Source organism: Neopelma chrysocephalum, unplaced genomic scaffold (genome assembly GCF_003984885.1).
Source record: "Neopelma chrysocephalum unplaced genomic scaffold, ASM398488v2 Primary Assembly neopelma1_42, whole genome shotgun sequence".
Taxonomy (NCBI): Eukaryota; Metazoa; Chordata; class Aves; order Passeriformes; family Pipridae; genus Neopelma; species Neopelma chrysocephalum.
Genome location: NW_020897700.1, coordinates 8,315,510 through 8,337,573, shown reverse-complemented (window position 1 = coordinate 8,337,573; position 22,064 = coordinate 8,315,510). Strand labels below are relative to the sequence as shown.

Here is a 22,064-nt window from a genome sequence, read left to right as displayed (position 1 = left end):
CTTTGAGTAAGATCTGGTAATTAACTAAATATACAGCTAAGATTTCCAGACACTTCTTTTGGTCTCCTAGAACAGAACTCCACCATCCTAGCTACTAAGCAATAAGTAGCCACAGGATACATACAGATACTGGGCATTAAAAACCAAGCTGATGGTATCTGGGGGATACACAGAGGAAGTGGTCACATAACCAAAAGACAGCTGAGCAATAAGCTCAAGACAGAAATCCAGAAAACAAGTAGTTCAAGCTAGAAATAGTAATTCTATTGCAACCTAAGCTCCTAAACAGTTCATAGTTACCTTCCTGGAGAAAGCAAGTCTCTATCCCTTAAAAAAAAGTGATAGATAAAAACTTATTCCTGTTCAGTGAAGCACTGTTAGAAATATTAACTTTCGCCTCTAACTTATCTTCAGATATTTAAACAAAAGGCTCTTGGAGCACCTGTTACTTACAACATGATGTTTTGGATTAATGCAGTAAGAGCTACAAAGTACTCCTGAAAGTCACTAATTAAGCATATAAACTTCTAATGTGAAAATAACATTCACCTCCAGTTTTGGTTTTATGTAGCTGAAAGATCCAGTGGAAAGCATCTTCCTCTGTCAAAAGCTGCAGTTAAACTCACAGAAAGATGCTGATTTTAGTGTAACAACTTACAGTCGGGCCAATCCTTTTCCAAGTCTAACCCAAACCTTTGGCCAGTAAGGTCTATGTCACTTACTCTGCATGATGTTTTTAACCCCGTTTCAGCCTGGCTGCCTTGCTGAGGCTACTTAGCTACAATATAGTCAATCAACTTTTAGCAAGTAGACGTTTTTTGTATCTTTACCAGAAGGTGGCCCTGTTAACATAGCTGTCTTAACTGCTATGAAAACAAGTTCAGTGAAATGAGGCATTTCAACAAGTTACTGACACCTGCACAAGACAAGCACACTTATCTGGAGATATTCAAGGCCTGATGAACCAAGCCTTTACCAGAACTCCAGCTGAAACCAGACTAAATTCAGTTTCATAATCCCACAGTAATTTATGCAATTTGATCCTGGGAGAGCATTCTCCAAATAATGAGTGAAGTTATGAAATACATTTGCATAAGATCTAAGCAGTCAAAATAACTACAAGCAAAAGTAAGACTTGGACATTAGGTGGTTAAGCAAAATGGTTTCTACTTCCAAAACCTGGAAATCTCATTCTCCTACATCATAACCTCATTCTGTAAAAAGTTTACTGACATTTTCCTTCTCCCCCTGGAAATATCTTGTAGATTCAGTGTACAGGGGAAAATGCCATTTTTCACAAGACTAAAACCTACACAAGCTCTTTTTAAAGTAACTATTTCTGAAGTATTAGTCATGGTATATAATTATCATGTTGTGCTTCACATGGGCAAGCCTTAACACTCAGATCTAATGTTGAGTCTGGACTACGTTAATAAGCTTTCATTCTGTCATCTTGGCATATCCACTTTTATACTTTAAGCACTGGGAAGTACTATTACCAAGTTGTTTTCTTTCTATTATTTTTTATATTTTTGTGTAAATGTCAATCCAAGAGACAGCTAAGTATTTTGAAACTAATCCATTACAATAGGATGAAAGCAGTAAATGAGGTTAAGCATCCTTACCTCTATTTCTCTCATGCTGAAGATTTCCACGCCACACTTTTTGCCACGTTCCACAAGATCCGCACCAAAAGACTCCATGATAACAATGGTGTTGAGTATTGGAGTTTCTCCCTTTTCCACACTGGTTAGCAGAAGTTTGGCCTTGTCAGGTTTGTCACAGAAAACCAATGACAAGTCAGCTGATGGAAGAGAACTACATTATCAATGTGACAAGTTTAGACTAGATTCGTACACACTTCAGTACTTCATAATAGAAGACTTTTCTGCAGAAGGCTATAATTCTGCCCTCAGTCAGCTCTGTCATCATATATTGACTTGCTGAACTACTGAAAATGTCCTACCTTTGTTCACAATGTAAGTGATTGCTTCAGCTCCCAGTGTATCATAGAGTGGTACCACCACCATGGAGAATGCATAGCATCCCTGTTCAATGATGACCCACTACACAAAAAGAAGAGATGCAAGTCACTGTTTTGCTTATTGTAACAGACTCCCATGAATGATTCCTATTTAAATTCTAACAAGGAAGCTAATAGTACAGAGCTTATTTGGACAAGTCTTTCTATAAAATAAGTGTCAATTTGTATCATTTATTGACTTTGAAGACCTACTCAGTTTTTATCTGTGAAAGGAAGAAAGAAAAAACCCCAAATAATAAGGAGCTATGGGAAAGAATTATTGTGTTTTCTCAATCCAAAACAAAACTTACTACCAGAAGAGATGACTTTCTTAATAACTCAAAGAGAAAGTAATATTTTTATTTTATTTATATTTATTTTCTTTTTCAGTGAATATTTAAGCAATTAAGATGCTGGAATTTTCCCTATCAGGGGTTTTCCCCAAGAGTTGTTCCCTGAACTGACAAATGTGAATCATCTCACAGAAAAAAAACCTTCACATAATCTCCTGTCTGGATTAGTGATTATGTTCAGGATGTCACAACACCCATCCAGTATTTTTCAGAAGGGAAAATCCCAGATTTAAAATTGCTGGTTTAAACAAGCCTTTTCAGCTCATTCCTGACCCAACTCAAAGCAATGCAACTCAAGCACATTTTGTCTCTGTGGTCCAAGAGCAAACCACATTTCTGTGCTCTCCTTCAGAAAATCCAGTTACCCAGCAGTCAAAGACTTTACACCCAAAGATCTATAGAGAAACAGTTCAAACAGGCACAACACAAACATCTGTCTCCCTTTTTCACTTCCAGTTAATTATGTTATATGCACAGGAGACTGAACTGTAGAGTCTCTAACACCATGTAATTTAACAGCTTCCTAGTTGTATATATTCCAGCCTTTTTGATCACAGAAATAAAATGGTAGTTGTTAGAATCAAAATTCCAGCAAGAAAATCTGAGTGGCAAACTACTGAAGGCTTAGGAGTCTGGGAAAACTATTTTTTTTTCATCTGTAAAAGACTAGACTTAGGGGTTTTCTTGTGCTGTAGGCTGGGAGAGGAAGAACGAAGCCAAAGTCACTTGCTTTTCAGTGACAGCAAGAGACCAAGACACTGACAGAGCTTCTAACCCTGTTAGCATTGTAGATGGCCCTTGATAATGGCATCCAGCTGGCAGTGTTTAATGAAGAGGGACAACATCCTTTTGACAAAACAGAAGAACCAGTCTCCTGTCTTAATACAGGTTTAGATTGAAAGCTTAACGCAGCAAGTACTAACTCAAGCTATTAAGCACATAAACATAGGTTATAGAAAACAGTCCTATTAAACAGATTTAATAAACAGGTCTAGAGTATACATACTAAGTATTTAATAATATTTTTTAGAAACAGCAATCTAGAACCACTTTAGGTTAAAATGGATAGTCACCAGCTAATCAATCTGACTATCCCTGTAGTTGTTTCAGGGTTTCTTCTTTAATTATGTCACTTTCAGCCTTTCCACCCCTTTTTATTAAATTAATTTTCATTTTTGCCTTCATCAGCACTTGTTCCTCCCAGAATCTTTATGCCCAGAGCCTCTGGCAGAGACAGAATTATCACCTTTAGCCATGTTCTATTTGTCCAAATATTTAATCACTAAGTGTTTCTTTGTGTTTTGAAGGGTTTAAACACCTCCTTGTGACTTCCAACCACTTTCAATTATCTCGTACTCTAATGTCACTTTTTAAGAGAAAGCAAGTAGTGTTTACATTCATTAAGTACTACATTTGCTTCCTATTAAACAAGCCTATAACCAGGAAATAGAAGATAATTAAGTTCTTCTGGATTCCCTGCTTCTCTTCCTGCTCTCCAGCCTTCTGCATTTAGCTCTGGGAGCAAAAAACCCACAAGAATATAAAACACTAACAGCTGTGCCAATTACCAGTTTTGGTTATCAGCTGAAGATGCCATGCCTATGGCTTGTAGGTCTACAATGACAGCCTTTAGCCTTTTTCCAACACCAAAGGGGCTCTCAGTAGGGAAGTTCAGTACACTGCCAAGAGATACAGGAGTGGGCCATTTCAATAACAGCTAGACCACAAATGTAAACACTGTCAATTAAATTACCTCAGGTCTGTTTTGTGAAAAGATTCCTATATACTGAATGTGAGATGGTTTGAAGCCTCGGTGGAGTAACGCAGAGCCCACACACTCAGCTCTGTCTGAAACCTGGAGGGGTAAAAAAAAAAAAAAGAGAAGACAAAAAAATATAAGAGCAAGCTTATAATTGCAAAATCCTCTCAACATTATTTTACTATGCCTTGCAAAAAAAGACCAAAGATTGGTATGAATGAGACAGAAGTTTTCTAGGCTATTTTGAATGTCCTCTGTGACTCTGACAACCTAAACACTGCACTGATTATAGTTACTACACTTGCACTCAATATGCAGCAGAAGAGACACTTAATCCAGTCAAGACTTGAAAGTGTTAAAAAGTTAAGCCACATACACAGAAAACGGTGTTGTGTCTGTGTTAAACGCAAGAAGTGACCCTGGAATGATTCAACATTTTATTTTTGCTCAAACACAAGCACTACATATGCCATCCTTCTGCTTCATTCACTGTCTATGGGGATAGCATTTCTCCCTTCAAAAAGCAGGAGAACAAGGAGGCAAAACCCATTTAGTTCTATAAACAAAGCTTGGGAAGGCAATTTTCTAAATACTTTCCACATAACATGAATTCAAGTCATATGCTAAGTCACATGACTCAAACAGAAAAGCTTTAATAGAAGAGAGGTTGTACCTAAGTTCCCAGCAAAGTCACCTTGGCAAAAAGTGAGGTCTGCTACATACAGGTGTTTAATGACCTTAACAGTATGCAATAGGCAAGGTTTACACAAATTTGAAGACAAACGGATTAAACTGGAACAACCTAAAAACACACAGCTGTTAATGGGGACTTACATACAGATATTTTCAGGGATTGTGAAGCAGAATGCTGCTAGTTAGAAGTGTGTCTGTTAACACTCTATACAACCATCATTCAGCACTATGGAGACAAGTTGTCAAGAAGCCCAATCAACACCTGTAGACAGGACTTCTAATGTAAAGTGAGCCTCTTGAAAGCAAGCACCTAAAGTGGTAGCAGTCTGAGCTTCTGAACACTACTTCAAAGCTGCAGGCCTTCAGAGGCAGTGTCCAAGTTCTAAACAATTCAGCATAGAGATGCTTAAGACTGCCAAGATAACCCAAAAAATTCTGAAATAAAACTGTACTAAACCAAGTGCAGGAGATGCTCTTTTCTCTCCCTTGCACATATCTGAAGTTGTTCCTCTAAGCCACTGTAATAGGAACTAGAACCTTTCTGCAATATTCTGCTACTACTTTAAAACATTTATAAATAATTCATATTTGTTATATCACATTACTGGATGTTGTATCAAAGGTCTCAGCAAGCAAAAGCAGGTCTAACACTAAGTTAGAGACCACTCACCTCTTTATAGGAGATCCACTCATATGGCTGGTTTGGTTTTCTAAAACCTAGACATGGACCATTATCTAAAAAAAAAAAAAAAACAAACAAAAAACCAACAACTAAATAAATAAATAAAATCAAAAAAGTTACTCAAAATTTAACCCCAACTCCTCTGTCCTGACACCGCTCTCTGTGTTAAGCCTCTACATTCTCTGCAGACACCTTCAGATAACAAACGTGGGTTTTTTTCAGGGGTGTAGGGAGGGATGCTGGGAAAGGACAGAGACATACATGTTCATTTAGACTAAGAACACAGCACAGACTTTATTCACACAACTCTTCTTCACAACTCTTCTTCACAAGAGGTCAGTTAAATTTGCCTTCAAAAAAAACCTCACATCCAAAACATTTTTTCGTATTGCTAGGTAGAGATCCCCTATCCCCAACTGCATTTCAAAAGAGTTCAAATACCTAGTTCCTGACATACTGAAAATATTATCTTTAATTTTAAACTTACTTGATACTTGTAAACCCCTCTGGAAAATATCATAAGCTGTTCTCACATCATCATAGTAGTAAACCAGCAGTTCATCACTATTAAGAAGAGCGGATCTTCGAGCACGTTCACCGCCCTAACAAAATCAATTAGAAAGGTTAGACACACTTGTTGGTTATAAATGAACAGGAATTTCTTCAAGGAATAACAAAACTTAATGGATGAAGTATTTTTATGAGCCTTGGCATATTCTTGAGAGAACTTGAGAGATATGCAAGGTTTCCCAGGACACTGTTTCAAGAGTCAGACTGCTCCCTGCATTACCAAACACCTGTCAGGCAACATCTTATTCCTCAGCTACCTATGATAGGACAGAACATAGGAGAATACTAAAGATTGTCAAAGGGCATTTTGTCAGACAGTTTTTCTTAAGAAATGTTTTACTCTATTAGTGCAGTATATAGCATAATTAATTTCATCAAGCTTTCTAAAAAAATCACTCCAGCCTCAGAGTTCTCTACACAGAACATTAATGCTGCAATCCTGATCTCCTTTTCTAATTAAGATTACAGAACATAATCACATTTGAATCTGTGGTTTCAAAACCTAAACGATTTTAACGGTGGTCACCAACACCTTAAACAAGTGTTCTCATAAGTAAAATATTCTGTTCCAGATAAAAATAGAGCCCTTTAATCCAATTCAAGTTCCATCTTACAAAAAGAGTTTCCTCCTGATCTATTTAAATGCAGTCAAGACAATATACTACCTTGAGAATTAACATAATTTTTCAGCAGGTGAATATTCACATAGGCTATAATTGGAAGTCAATACAAGAATTTAACAGTTCAGTTTTAACACTTTTTTAGAGTGACTGATTAAATAATCTCATTTTATAGCAATCTATAGCAATCAAGTTTCACAAATTGCAGCTATGCAATTACTGTTGGGCCACAGTTATTAGCCCTGTTATGATGACAGACACCTACAAGCAAGTTCTTATCAAAAGAGCCCAGCTGGTTAAACAGAGGGTCTTGAGTAAACACTTCATAAGATTTTTCTCTCTCATCAGTGGTTGTAGTCAATATCTGGCTCTTTCATGAAGTCTAGTCCTGGGCTAACTAAATCTGTGTCTAGATTGTCTATCATCCACAACATCAAAAACCTGTTCATATGCAGTCATAGGTTCTTCATGGCCATTGGTTTCTCTTCCTGTTTTTGAAGTATCCTGGATGGCCAGACATCATCTGTATGTAGAAGCTACATAAACACAGTTTTATCTGCAGAAGACATCATATTGCCCATGTCCACAGAAATGAGCTAGCACATTAAAGGCACAGAGAGAGGAAAAAAATATTTTTACACTAAAACAAGTCCAACTTGTTCTAGCAAAACACTATGCGTAATGCAGTGCTTGCCACTCCTTTGACAGCGAGCCGAAACGTACATGTGAACATGACCCAGAACAAGTTAATGAGCGGCTCACCTCTAAAAATTTGTAACATTAGAAATTCAAGAGTACACTTGCTCTCAGACCAACATCTGCTCTAGAGGAAATTAACAGATCACTAATACATGCCTCTGCCTGGAAAGAAAAGGAAGACTTTTGCACTGATTTCTCAGATATTGGATAACCGAGGTCAGCTTCTAGATTTTCCCAGTTTTGCCACCTCTGGAGCTAAACTGAGGAAGATCACTAAGTAGTTTGTTGCCACAGCCACAGGTGACATCAAGAAGTGCAGTGTATCACACGTACCATGTTTGAGGTGCTGTAATTTCTGCATCAGGTGAAATACAATATCGTAAGCCAATCCTTAGCAACAGTCAAGAAGTATTTCTTTCTCTTCATGTGAGCTAGTACTGTTTTGTTTACAAGCCCTATTACGCAGCACCACAAAAGCAGTTTTTGCAGGGCCTGGGTCACTAACCAATTGTGAGGATGAGAGTTATCAGATAGCACATTGCTTAGACATAGGACTGATAGCACTGTCCTGAAAAAAAGAGAAACTATAACAGACTACTATTGAAGAGATCCCATCAGTTCTTAGGAGTTTTCAGTAAAGGGAAATATAACCTTTTAAAGTTTTGCTTACTTTGTTCTTTTTCTCATAGTAAGGTAGAATTAACTGGATTTTCAACAGTCCTAGAATTTTGCTGAAAAACACGCACTTCTTTGTGTGAAGACCATAAGGAGTTCAATGTTATTGATGCAGCAAAATACTCCCAGATACGCTGAAGGTCAAACTAGGAATGTAAGGCAAGGTTTAAATTAACTTATCTACTAGAAAACAGAATTGGTCTACATTTTGCTTGAGAGTAGCAAGAACTACTATTTTAAGAGCTTGTCCAAATGGTCCTTATCTAGAATATTTGTGCAATATCAAGTTCTGTTTGCAGCAAACTTGTCTAAGAATCACTGGTAGTTACAACCACCAAACATCTGAACATCAGGACTGGAATACATGGCTGACTTCACACAAGTTATCTGAATGGGATCTAACAGATTGGTCCAAAAGGGTGGCCAGTTTTAACAAAGTGTTCTTAAGAAACCAGGCAATAAATTCTGATTAATGCAAGGAGAGTTTCTAGTTAACTTGTGTAGAGCAGCCATCGCAGCAGCTCATATTGTTGCAGGAAATTAACCCATTAGACATCAAGTGCTGGACATGAAGTAAAACCTTGGCATTGGTTCAGAATAGCAGCAGCTGAAGGAAACAGATTTAGTCTAGAACAGAAGTATATATTACTCTATCAGCTCCTACTCAGGTCATATAAAATAGCTGCTTTTGTTCAAGCCACAGGTTTGCTTCTCATTGACACAGGATGACACACTGTTTAGGATTTGCAGTAATGTCAAAACACACTGTGGGCTCCACCATGGCTCAAAGGAAAGAGACTGAATTTCCCTTTACCTGAGAGGGAAGTGATACTAGCAAGTGGTGCTTAGATCACCAACATGCATATTCTGAGCAGCAAGTAGTATAAACCAGGGTTTTCAAAACAACCATATAACTTCAGGCATGCTAATCCCTAGGTGAGCATGCACTAATGATCACTTCACAGGAAGACGAGCACACATCTAATCAAGTGATTCTTGAAAGACAAGGCATGCTAGAATTCTGGTAATGTATCAGAAGAATGTAAGAAGGCTTAAAAGCTTTCGTGAGTTGAATATCTCTCTCCATATTTGAATGTCTTAAGGGAACAAAAAAGCCAGTCACAAATCCAAACTCTTACTCTACTAGAAAATACTGACATTCTAATATTTATTTCTATTCTATTCTACTACATGCTTTAGCATAACAAATAGAAGTTTATACAAGGTTTAATACATTTGACAGCCATACACTTGCACTCTAAGTCAATAGCCAAAGATGTTCAGCTGTCCGTCACCAGTGGAAAGAGCAAGCAATCTACAAGCAGACAGACCCAGATGTGGATGCTCCATCTCTGGAAGTGTTAAAGGCCAGGCTGAATGGGGCTCTGAGCAACCAAGTCTAGTGGAAGGTGTCCCTGCCACCTCTTTGTAACCACGTTCAACTAAGTGTGCAACCTCTATGCTTATCCAGTGAGGGATCAAATGGGTCACAGGGTGCTGGCCTACCAAATCAAAGCTTTCCAGAGATGTGAAGTGACCTGGAACAGCAGTAAATAGGATCTTTTTCCTCCTATATGGAAGATTTGTTATCAGAACATGTAGAAACCCTTCTCCAGTTAATGACTTCACTTAACTTTGTTAGAGGCCAAGGAAATAAATCACAAGTAAGAATTACATAGAAGTTTTTTTTCTAGTTCAAAATTGTTATTATCAGTGAACAGGTAGATTAGATATTAAAATGGTAGAGGAGAGGCATTGCCTTGTGTCATGTCTTTTTTGGAGCACATTGTTTAGTGTGCTAACTAACAGTCCTTCTAACACTATATTGCTTAGGTAGAAAAAAAATGATGTGAAGACAATTTGAGAGCAGTATTTGATTATTTTTTTTCCTGTGGAAGTGACATCTTAACACATACATAAGAAAAAAATTAAGTATGTGAAGTTGAACTCCAAGCAAAATGTAGTGAGAAACTGAATCCCAAGCACTGTATTACAGTCTTGTTACCAATTCCAACAGACACTTGAAACTTGCTTCAAAACATAGGTTCTCATTTGATCAGTTTGGTACAGTTTACAAATTATTAATACTTCAGACGCAGCTCTTAAAGTGAACAAAACTGGATAGATCTTGTTCATTTCAATACGTTCTCCAAGTTTGAACTCTTATCACCTGCTAACACACCAGCTGTTTTCCATTTAAGTTTTATTACTATTCGGTCTTCTTAGTAAAATGTATTTTCTAAACAGGCAATGAAAAATAATGCTGTTATACCCATCTTGCTCTGATCAGAGAGCCAATGTTAATTAGTATAATATGGATCAATGATGCACTAAGTAGCTTAGTGAAGTTTCATACCACCAAACAATGATTTCAATCTCAGAATCCAGCAGTGACAAGTAATTTAGCTTGAAGAGATAAAGGCAGTGAACTAAGACTGCTGTAAAGAGTCTCAAACAAATACATATTTGTCACCGGGTTTATGGACAGTTAAGAGCCACTGTTTTATCATCTTAAAATGCAGTGCCCTCCCAAAATCTGCTGAGGTCTATACTGACTAGTAAGGCCCTGCACAGTGGAAACTTTTTACTGCTAGTTTATTCCAGCAATAAAGACATGCTGCTTTACAAGACAATTCAGCCCACTGTCTAAGTGGCTGCTGTCAGGATTGGAAAAGGTCACCAAGAGAAGTAAGATCTAATATCTAGATCCTTACTCTACATATGTTGCTTGAAAAGAGGAATTTTGGCAGTTATCACATTGCCAGAGCATATTTTTGTACTTTGTGTATTTCTAGAGGCAGATCATTACTTGCTATAGTAGCATGACTGTTGTGTCAGTAAGCTTACTGTATGCTTACTGAGAAGATTAGGGAATAAATGGTACTTACTAAACTTCTGAATGGAAGGCCCAAGTAATGTGTCACTCCTCCATGTCAGTATCATGAAACATCAAAAACAGTGCCCAATTTGAGGCTATGACAGGAGTTTGCTTTGCTGAAGTTCATGAAGTTGACCTACTGTAAATTTCAAACTGCTCCACCACATTTGTTTACCTCAGGTTGTAGCCACATCTACTCTTAAGCACAAGAGTCATGTTAATTGCATTTGATGTAGGACAACTAGAGGCTGCCTATTCACGCAGAAGAATGTGCTGTAAAGAGAAACTACAGTTGAAAGTATATATATATAAAAAAAAATCTATAGTTTCTGACAATAAAGACTACTTCAAAAAGCTGTCAGCTTTTCAATCCTATATTTTGTATCTCCCTTGAAGATCAGAACCTTTCAAAGCTGTCTCCTTCCTTCAAAAGGAGAAGACACTTTGTCTACCCTGAAGAAACACAGAAGTACTCTTGAAAGAAAAAGTAGTCTTGATGCTGTAGTGAACAAGGGGAATCAATATAACCACTGCTCAAGAAACCTCAGCTTTGTAAAAAGTTGTCTATATTTGCTTATAAAGCAACAGTTTCTCCCAGTCAGACTGTGTGTTTAACTTCACTTTTAAAAAGCCACCACCTAACAGCAACTGTCTACCTCTGAAAACCGTAAGACAAAAGCTAAGCTGGTACATGCAGAGTTTAGCGGGTGGTTGGTTTAGTTTCAATTTACTCTGTGGCTGAGATCTCTTGGCAGACTAATATTTCTCTCCACAGATCATGTGAGGATAATTAGTACCCTCTTCATGCTTGTAACCCAATATAAAAGTCTCACATGTCAGCTATTATACACTAAAAATAACAGTAAAGTATTAGCATAATCAGTATATACCAGCATACATACTCTGACCCCCAGACCTAATTTAATAGGTCATCACCTACTCACATGGTAAGGAATTGAAAACTACACTGTGCTAATTCTAACATGAACAAGTTACCTGCTACTGGTCAGATCAGAAGCTTAGTTGTCTCAGCAGTCTTTTTCTCCCATGCTAGTTATTGCCACTATGACCTCAACCCTCAAGCTGGTTTTCAAATTCAGAAAGTCAAAATAATGAGTTCAAGCCATATTTCAGAAATGTATTGCCCACACACTATAAGTTTAGAAACACTTATGTAAATCAACTGTTTAGTCTCTCTCAATGCTGCATCTAAGCTTCAAATTTCAGTGAACTACAGCATCCATCAAGTGACACTTACCTCTACTTCCACAGACTGCATTGCTAAATCACATGGTGGTTTTAGTGCTTTTGGTCTTGTTGCATACCAGTAGGTCGTGAGAGCAGCAAAAGCACCGAAGCCCATCAGCGTATTTGTCGGAAGGGTGCGCACATACTGTCTGACATCCCCAAGTTCTGGCATTCGTAGGTATCTAAACAACTCATGTGCTTGCATTGCAGTTCAGTGCAGTTGTTCCAATGCTGGAATCTGTTGGTATAAAAGAAAGTCGCACAAAAAGAAAAAAAATCTGAAATCCCCATCTGATTCCCTGTTGCTGTATGAGCACAATAAATGCTTTTTCCTACTGGCTTCCCACTACCAAAATAACTCGATCTGCTAGTAGACAGGCAGTATCTTTAGACTTCTGTGCTGCAACTAAGTAAGCAAGCAATTATTGGTTCATACGCTAGAAAAACAGGTGGGGATGAAAGGAGGGAATTTCTTCAGGGTTTTAATATTGTTTTTAACAGAGACTGCATTAAAATTAAACCAACCCCAAAAGTTTTGGTAAAGGAGAGCATTTCACAAACGTAAAATAGTTATTTGTAGAGCAGCTGTACTGTAAGATTATTTAAACAGTTAAGTGTCAAACAGGGAAGTCTGGGAGAGGAAGGGCATGGACATAGGTTATCTTGCCTGCATATAACAGAGAGCATCCTAATCCTACAGTAGCATAGCAGGAGCAGGATTTTTCCTCATTTAAGTCCAGTAAAATAAACTCTTTCCTACTCTCCCTTCAGTCACACACAGAAAGGTCAGCACAGCAAGCTGCCTTCAAAGCCAATATCCTCCCGTAGCTCCCCTATGCTACTAGCAAGTTTCCTATTTCTCCCAGCACCATGCCAGCAATTTATCTCTGGTCATGAGGCAGACTAAAGCAGCATCAAATGAGGCCCAAGGCAGCAGCACACGGCAATATAATCAAGCACAGGAAGCACATTTAATTTGTCACGTTCACACAGAAGGAAGAGCTGCAAGAGGCTGCTCCCTGCCAGCACTCACTGACACGGATATTCCACAGCAAGAACCAGCTGCAGGGAAAAAAAAGGGACTGCAGTCAGCTCAGCTGGTGCTCTCCTCTATAGCCAAGGTCTCCCGGGACGTTTGTCACATGCCAAACCCACCAGCCCGTGCCCACTAGGTGAGAGGTAAGCAGGAGGCCCGCCCGGGGCCAATGGCAGCCGCAGCCGCTCACCCCACCGCCGGACGGACTCGCGCGGGTGGCAGCGCGGCTGGCACCGGGGATCAGGGCCCTCGCTCCCACGGACGGCTGGCAATGACCACTGTCAGCGAGCAGCGCTTCCCTGCTTGCTTGAAGACCAGAGATGTATTTACTTAGGCAATTTAGGTCCTAGCAATTTCCTATAAAATTAAACAAAGGGGCCCTAAAGAATGTCAGAAGATGTGTTTAAACAGCTACAACATACTGTGTATCAATGCACTGCTTCAGGATGGCAGCATAGGAGGCTCCGAAATCCAAATAGGTAAAATTATATGTTTATTAGTTTTAAAACCAACCATATCAGGTTAAGATTTCATAATTCTACAGGAAAACCTCTAGTTTACAGTCCAACCTTGAAATCTTTACTGCTGCAATCAGTTTTTCAACCAGGCAAGAGAAGAGCAGTCTAGTTCACATAAAGTCTAACCAGTATTTGGACAAGGATTTGCTAGAGACAGCAGAAAAGCATAAAATTAGTTCAAAGGGCCCATGGTTTCACAATGTTAACAGGACAGGCTGAAGTAAGGTCATGGATGGGGGCAGTGTCAGGATGGAGTCAAGTTCCACCTCTGGAACAGTCCTGGACCCATGGAGTGTTCCCCAGCCTGCAGACACTGCCCTCTCCCCTGCCCTCCCTTTTCTTTCCTGGCATAGCTGTACAGCACGGGACTGCATCACCTAGATATGCAGTGCAGGGCCACTACAGAAATGCCTTTTGGCTATTTGCACTGTGATACACAGCAGACTGTACTCAAAATCCACAACACATCAGGTTGTAGTGATGGAAGGTAGAAAAAAACCTGAATATATTAACAAGTTCTTCATCTTCCCTTGGTATTAAATTTTTATTAAAAAAAAAATCAGTTACTGGCTTAATAGTTCGCATATCATGCTGTTGCTTTTTATGCATCAAATAATGTTCATTAGTATTGCACACATGAAACTACTACTTAAGTTTTAATATACACAGACGAACAGTAAGACCAAAAAAAAAAAAATCACAGCAACAATGAAGTTTCCACTTACAAGTTAAGTTTTGCATATATCATAGACACCACGTCATGAAACTGGAAAAAAAGGGGTCTCTGATGTGTGTAAGGGCTAAAAGCAAGTGTAGCTTTTTCTTATTCAAGCTCCACAATGAACATGTTGAACTTTTAAAACTGCTTTCCTATCTGCATTAGTCATGAAATGTCCTGCACATACATTATGATTTAGGAATGCAATGCAATTCTAATTACTCCTTTAAAAGGCTGTGGTGCCATTACAGCTAACAAGAGCTGAAGTAAACATCATCATTTCATTCATGCAAGAGTCCCACTGTAGTCAAGGAGCTGCTAAGATTTCAGCCTAGGTGAAGAGAAGGGATGCACACCACTGCTTTTCATTTCCTTGACCAGCTGTTTGTAAAGCAGCTGTAGGGCTGTGATAAAAATCCTTCTTGAGCAGTTATACCACAGGTTATCTGGTACATAATAATATAGTCAATATAAACATAAGCAGTAAAATGTATTTTATTATACCTTCTGCCTCATCAGCACAAAAACAAGGTGAGGGCAGAGTTTTCTGCAAGACTAAGCAATTCCTGGCTTTAACACTAGCTGTTAAATCACATCAGCTCTTGTTTTCTGTATTTAAGGCAAAGCTAGATGGAACAGGGAGAATAAATTCACATTCTTAACATATGCATCTAAATATGGCGCATCAAGAAAGGATACTTCAGTGCCTCCCAGCCTTCTTTCAGCCATCTCAGTATTTACTTGGCTCATACTCCAACCACACCAGACATCCTGGGTTTTCACCATGACCAAGGAGAGTGGTTTAGAGCCTTAAGATTGAGATACAAAGATCACAGTGGAGTGTGGATCTGGATTTCAGTCCTTGTCCTCAAGGAAGGACCCACTAAATTTGCTCACTCAAGACAAGCAAAAAAGCCATGTTCTCTTCACAAATTCAGGTCCTGCAATTGCTTCTCACCAGACAGGATCTGGACCACAAGGTGGACTCAGAAGCTCTGCCCCAGTTTGAGACACAGCTGAAGACCAAAGGAAGAAGATCCAAATGAAAAGTACCAGTCTGTGATACTCAGGTTGCTACATGTAGAAAAAAAAAACACCAAAAAACAAAACAAAAACAAACCCAAACCCCGCAGAATTGAGCTCAAAAGCACTTTTTTCCTCAATGCAACCAGGAGACCTTGGTCTCAGAAACACGATCAGACAGATATGGGAAAGTGGTTTTGATAACAAGGCAAAACTACTTCAGAGATAGCTACCTCTCCTGACCACCTCCACAGAAACAGTTCCCAAAATCCAGCCCAAGAAGGCATCCCTCTGAACTCACAGAACTCTGTGACTGAATTGATATGTAAGGCTCAGACAATGCCAGCTCTCTCTGCTCACACACGCACACCCTGCAGCACCCAAGACTCATTCTTTACAGCAGAGCCAGTATCTCAAGGCAACCACCCAAGTTGGCACGACTGTGCCGTTCTTTGCTGCTCCTACTCTCGGCATACAATGGTCTATTTACAGTGGGCAGCAGCCTGCCTATTGTCTATCCATAGCCAGACATCGTTCGAGTGCAACGGAAGAGAACAGGAGCAGCCGTCAGCTTCTGTATAGCAAAGAAAACAACCCCAAGGACCAATGGCCTCTCTTCCTTTCTATTCTTCTATTTAGATGAACAGCCCAGAGCACTGCAATCGCCTGCCATAAAGGCAGGTCCACCACCACATCGTGTAGAAGAGGCTGTGTTATTTCTACAGCCTCTTGCAGGCAGGAGAAAGCTACAAGACAATTTGCCTACCTCTTATTGTGAGCAGTATGGCACTAGGATGTTTTTACTATGACCTGCTGGAACAGGGAGCCAGCCACCCATATACCTTTGTGTTGTCCTGGCAGATACTGTCATTGCAGTTTGTTGTTTTCTTACTCTTACAGGTTACACTGCACAGCTCCCATAGATCTGTTTTATTTAAGCCTTTCTCCACTCAACCTTTGAAAGAGCAAGTGCAGAATCATGCTCTAGCTCCTTTATTACATATCAAAAAGGGTACAACAAATAGCTTTGCTATTAACCAGAGAAATCCTTTTGTCTGAATAGAATACATAATCCTAATATCAGAGTGCATTTACAGTCAGCTTAAATTTGAGTCAGTCCAACCTGTCCTAGATAAATGCTCCCATAACCCCCTCCATGCTGGCCAGGCAGTCATCTGATGGCGTCACTAGGGAGGTGATCTGGCAAACACCATTTTCCTGGGTTAGTTGTGATGCTAGGTCTCAACTAGATCAACTCGATGACAAGACAACCATTACCTCCCAGATGGAAACATGACAGCACAGCCAGGGAAAGTGATGGACTGTTGCAATAATACACATTAAGCCATGCAACTCCAAACACTGCATGCAAGTCCTCCAAGGATTTTCTGCCTCTGCCCTGCAGTCAAGGCAGTAACTTGACTGAGGTCTTGCAAACACCTGTGACTTTGAGAAACTGCAGCCAGCAAGCAAATCACAGTCACCCTCGAGATACAGCAAAGGAGCTTCAGTATTTGAGATGTGAAGGAGAAACCCCAGTTTAAGTCCTGTATAACAAGAATAGGACAGCAAGAGGCCTCCTCTGGTGCAGCCTCTCATATCATGCATGATGTGACAGTCTCTCCTCAGCCACAGAAGACTTTCCTGAATAAACCAAGAACTATTGAACTGCCTGATCCCCTACTCTGCCCTCCTCCTCCACATATACCTCATTCCCTGCCCCCTCCCCAACTAAAAAAAACAACAGAAAACCCACCAAATATCTCATCCAGAATTACCAAGTTCACCGAGCCAAGCATCAGAGCTATAAACCCTCCTTTTAAAGCAGTAACTGACAAACTTCCTTTCCTGCAGGAGTAAAAAGGGAAGAACTAAAAAGCTATCAGTAAGGAACACATCCCATGCTCAGAGAAGAACCATCAGGTCCTTAACATTCATCCCCCCCCCATCTCACTCCCCCCTCAGTCTGGCTCTAAGCAACCAGAGGGCATTCATGCAGTGGGGTTCAGGTGCCTCTGCAAGTTCAGCTTCTGTTTCTGCATTTGGGACAAGGCGGATCTGCAGTGAAACACCCTAGAAGCTGGATTCAGACCCATCAGTTGGGCCACAATGATTTACTTCATAAGCTGCCACTGAAGTTAAGACTCCTGCTGCAACCTTTACAGAGCACTGCATCTGATAGTGATGTCTCAACGCTCTGTTCCTATCTAAAAGGAAAGTCACAGCCCTGTCTTCAGACGTTTGACTGCAATCCTCTTGCAATCAAGTGGAACATCACCTGGAATCTTGCATCTTAGTGATGTCCAACAAGTAATCTGAGTGCACACTAGTGAGGTCACTGGAGTTTATTCAAGTTCAGGAGCAGAATCACATGACAAGAACCTGCTCAATGCCTTTTGTTCTCCAGCAGCACTTGGTAACCCTGTGCATTAAGGAAAACCAATACTCGCCACTAAAACCTTTCAGGCAGTGATTGATTTAAGTTACTTTTAATCCATGCCCATACACACACAATGTCACTATACAGTCTTACTGGTTTCTCACCTTCAAAAACCAGAGAAGATGCTTACGAACACTTATTTTGCAACCTAAACTGCTACCCATCAGAATTACATCCCTACAACTCTGATTTGCAATTACATCATGGTACTGCTCTGTTAATGTAACATCAATCCAAATACAGTAGAGATGAAAACCACCCTACAGAAGCAAATTGCTACAAGCCAGCAGCTTTCTTGTGCCGTAACAGCTTGAGTAGATCATACCAACTTATTCATTCTACTCCTCCCAGGAAAAAGCTACTACTCAGAAAACCCAGTATGCAACATCAAGTTAACACATGCTTCAAGTACTCACCTAAGACTCCATGAGAATGTTTCTTAGTCATACTTATGACACCTGAAGTCTTGCAGAAGACAACCTGGGTCAGGCACACTAAGCCCCATTGCATCACACTAGATAGTGTTTACATTCAGAAGGTTGTTTTAAAAAACATATCCCTTAACTCTATGAGACTGGACAGATCAATAATTTATGAAAAGCAATTGGTTCACTGAGTGACCTCCCAACACCAGCAGCACAAGGAGTATAACAAACCAAGTAACCTTTTGACCTCGGGTATTAAGGTATGCCTGCATTTCCTCTGAGTCAGTGATAGTAAGCATTTTCTTCTAGCTTTCCTAGGAAATCAATTCAACCTTATCAGCCTATTATTGCAATCCAACTGCAGAGGCCAAGTTTTTAAAATATGCCACAAGCAGTACCAAACTAAAGCTTAAAAGTTCTGGGTTCAAAAACAGTAATTCACACAAAAAAGGCAAAAGTTCTCTGCTGGAAACAGGACATTACAGTGTTCTGCTATACCCCTTAAATAGTCCAACTACAAAAGTAAAAACCATTTTTCCTCTACATCTCTATAAAACCATGCAAGCTGTTTTCAGTCAACAAACCACCAGTAATTCTAAGATTCAAATCATAACCAAAAAGAAGATTTTTACTGTCACAGAATGGTTTGGGTTGGATTATTTAGTTCCCAGCTCCCTGCCATGAGCAGAGAACCATATTTTACCCTATGTAGATGAATAACTCCCAACATGAAAGGCAGAAAGAGAGCAGAAGCCTTATGTTATTATCAAGTGTCCTTGTTTGAGGAGTCAGGTAGGATCTGCAGAAATGCAAGCCCCCCATCTGCAGCCAGGGTCCCCTCTACAGCCTGTAAAGGTCAATGCTGTACAGCAAGGCTTCCCTGAGCCATACAGCACTTAAACTCCCATGCAAAACCATTTGCCAATGAACAAACATTTGTCCCTCTTAATTGCAAGGATTTCTGTGCAGTTACCACTGGTTGTATTTACCAGAGTAAAATATTTAACGTATCTGAACTTGTAATTTAGCACAGAAGGGAAGCAGGATATGGCAGGCAGTCTATTCATCAGACCACCAGAAACCCAATGTATTCCTTGGGCCAAAATATCTCTCTGCCTCTGCTGCACATTCAAAAAACTTCATGCCATTAGTCTAGTTGAGTCTACCCAATTCAATCAGCCATATTACTAAGGTCTAGAAAAACAAAAGAAAGTACAGAAACCTACTATTACCTTCTGTTGCTCACATTAGCCAAAGTGTTGTTTTCTTGGAGGGGAAAAAGAGAGAGAGAAGAAACTGTTTATTCTTCCCCACTGGAGAGCAACACACACAGGACAGGGAAGGTATAACTCACCTCTGTCTCCTCCAGAAAATCCCATGCAGTATTCACTTCTAGTGGAGTGATGAAATAGGATAACCAGCCACACAGACTTTGCTTGAGAAAAAATAAGAGTCACTTAGCCAGATAACTATTTCAAAGTTGTCTTTCCTTCTATTTCAAATTGCTGGCTGTTTTTCCACTGATAGCTCAAGCGATCCGTTGGGCTCAGATACCAACCTTGTACTTGTCCTTGAATCAAAAGGCTATTTGGGGGTTTCCTCCTCAAGAAGGAAGACTTACTTCAAACCTCATGTTGGCCAATTTGTAGTTGTAAAACAACATCTATCAAATTTAGAAGCTGCCTTTGTAAATTCATTATAGTCATGCAGTCCTCAGACTAGGCTAAGGCCGTTTGCTCAAGACCTTGAATTGAGTACACTACACACAACAATTACTTGTAATGACAAGCTTTAGGTTTTTCCCGTCAGCCATCCTTCAAATATTTTCATATCCCAATACAAGCAAGACACATATCCTTAAACTTTAAAAAGTCAAGGAGTAACAGCAAACAGTTCCATGAGGAACTTTGTGTATCACTTTTTGCATTATTAATACTGCTATTGTTGCAGAAGAAAAAGAAAGGTATTTCTCAGTAACCTCGATGCCCTCTTAAACTCAGGATTTCTTGATCCAAGAAGTCTGATCCAAATCCTTGAGCTGAGAAATCTCAGCTTGTGAGTTTGAGAGCACGTTCCAAAGCAGAAAGGCAAACATAAACACTCCTGAGCAGGCTTAGGAGACGGCATGATTCCCTGTAAAGCAACGTGGATGAAAAAGGAAATCTGCTAACATGGAACAGTTCTGGGTACAGACAGAGAACCATGGGGTATCGATAGCAGTTGCTTTAGAAGTCACTCTTTCCTATCACAGGACCTGACCATCATATCTCAGACATTAACCCAAGTGAAGCATATGTTTAGATGGATTACTTAGTCCAAGAGTGTGCCCATAATACCCCAGACAGCTCACAGACATGCCCTTTAGAAATTCAGAAGGCTTCAAGTGTTGCAATTCCTGTTCAACAGGAAAAAGAAACGTATGCATCCTAGAACAAAAGCGTCGTGTAACCAGGCTAAATCCCTGCGCTGTAGCACTGCAAGTCCTACCTAACAGCAGAGGAGGTCTGCAAAGTCAAAGCCACTCAACCTTCCATTTTAGGCCACTTTGCCTCGCGCTGCGTTTCCATACGCGCCCTAAACTGCTTAAAAAGAAGAAAAAAAGAAAGAAGCTGCTTCAAGTACATGCTGCATTCGTGCCCAAAAAAACAACCTCACTGAAGGCAAGGTCCGGCAGCTGACCAGACCCGAGCCCCGGGTCAGCCCCACTACCTGCTGCTCGGCCCGCCCGAGCCGTTCCCTCGCCAGGCCGGGCCGTGCCGGGCGCGGGGCAGCGCCGGCCCGAACAATGCCCGGCCAGCCCGAGCTGCCGCAGCGCCGGGGGGAGGCCAGAGGCGGCTGGCTGCGGTCTCCTGAAGGCTTTTGTGCGAGGGGAAGCCGAGCTGGCTCCGCGGGACGCTGATTCCACTGCGGGACGGGAAGGAAAGCGGCAGCCTGCGGGGATCGGCGGCGGGACAGGACGGGACCGCCCGGCCCCGCGGGTGACAGCGGCCGCGCAGGCCACCCCGGCCCCGCGGCGGCGGCCCCGGCAGGCCCAGCCCGCCTCTCTCGGCGGCGCGTCCCCGACAGCCCACGGCCCCTCAGTAGGGTCGGGTCCGCAGCCCCGGGCCCCGCCGGCAGCGGCGCCCCCGAACCCCGCTCACCTCCGGCGGCAGCGGCGACCACGGCTGTACGCGGCTTGCCCCGGCGCCGCCTTATTTAAGCCGAGCACGGCGGGAGCGGCGTGTGCGTTGCCGAGCCCGCCTCCTCCTCCTCCTCCTCCTCCCCCTCCGCCTCCTCCGCCCGCCGCGCCGCCCGGCGGGCGCTGGGGCCCTGCCTGCCCCGCGCCGCCCGCACGCCCTTGCCCCCGCCCCTGCCTTGTTCCCGGCCCTGCCCCTGGCCTTGCCGCTGCCCACAGGAGGGCACACGAAACGGCGGGGAGGCCGGGGAAGTGGAGTGCTGTGCGGGCACGAATGACACGGATGCACAGGGAGCTGAGGGGAGCGTTGGACTGCAGGGTGCTTCGCTTAACACCTTACAGGTCTGAGGTGACAGCTTGCAAAGGGAGGGTTTTCTTACGGCTTCCGAAAGGACATCTGCATCCCGTATAAATATCCTAAAAGGACATATGTTTCAGTATGAAAGTGTTGGAAGAGGACATGGGTCTTGTTGCAATTTGGGGAGTCATCTGCTTATCTCTGCTAAACTTTGTTTGTGAGGGGCTGTGG

At 41.3% G+C, this 22,064-nt stretch overlaps 1 protein-coding gene across 2 annotated transcripts in view; it reads right to left on the bottom strand.

Annotated features, from left to right (window-relative positions):
• The window catches only part of ACSL1 (acyl-CoA synthetase long chain family member 1), a 39,532-nt gene extending 17,907 nt beyond the window's left edge, over window positions 1-21,625 (bottom strand). The window contains exons 1-7 of one of the 2 annotated variants that reach the window (XM_027676616.1): window positions 21,501-21,625; window positions 12,211-12,438; window positions 5,998-6,112; window positions 5,499-5,563; window positions 4,130-4,231; window positions 1,967-2,066; window positions 1,626-1,804 (exon numbers count right to left, since the gene is read on the bottom strand). In XM_027676616.1, coding sequence (XP_027532417.1) covers window positions 1,626-1,804; window positions 1,967-2,066; window positions 4,130-4,231; window positions 5,499-5,563; window positions 5,998-6,112; window positions 12,211-12,405 — 756 coding nt within the window. In that variant the 5' untranslated portion in view covers window positions 12,406-12,438; window positions 21,501-21,625. Of the gene's footprint in view, window positions 1-1,625; window positions 1,805-1,966; window positions 2,067-4,129; window positions 4,232-5,498; window positions 5,564-5,997; window positions 6,113-12,210; window positions 12,439-20,847; window positions 20,927-21,500 lie in introns of those variants that run through there. The other variant, XM_027676617.1, reaches the window with a different exon arrangement.
• Window positions 21,626-22,064: the final 439 nt, after the last annotated feature.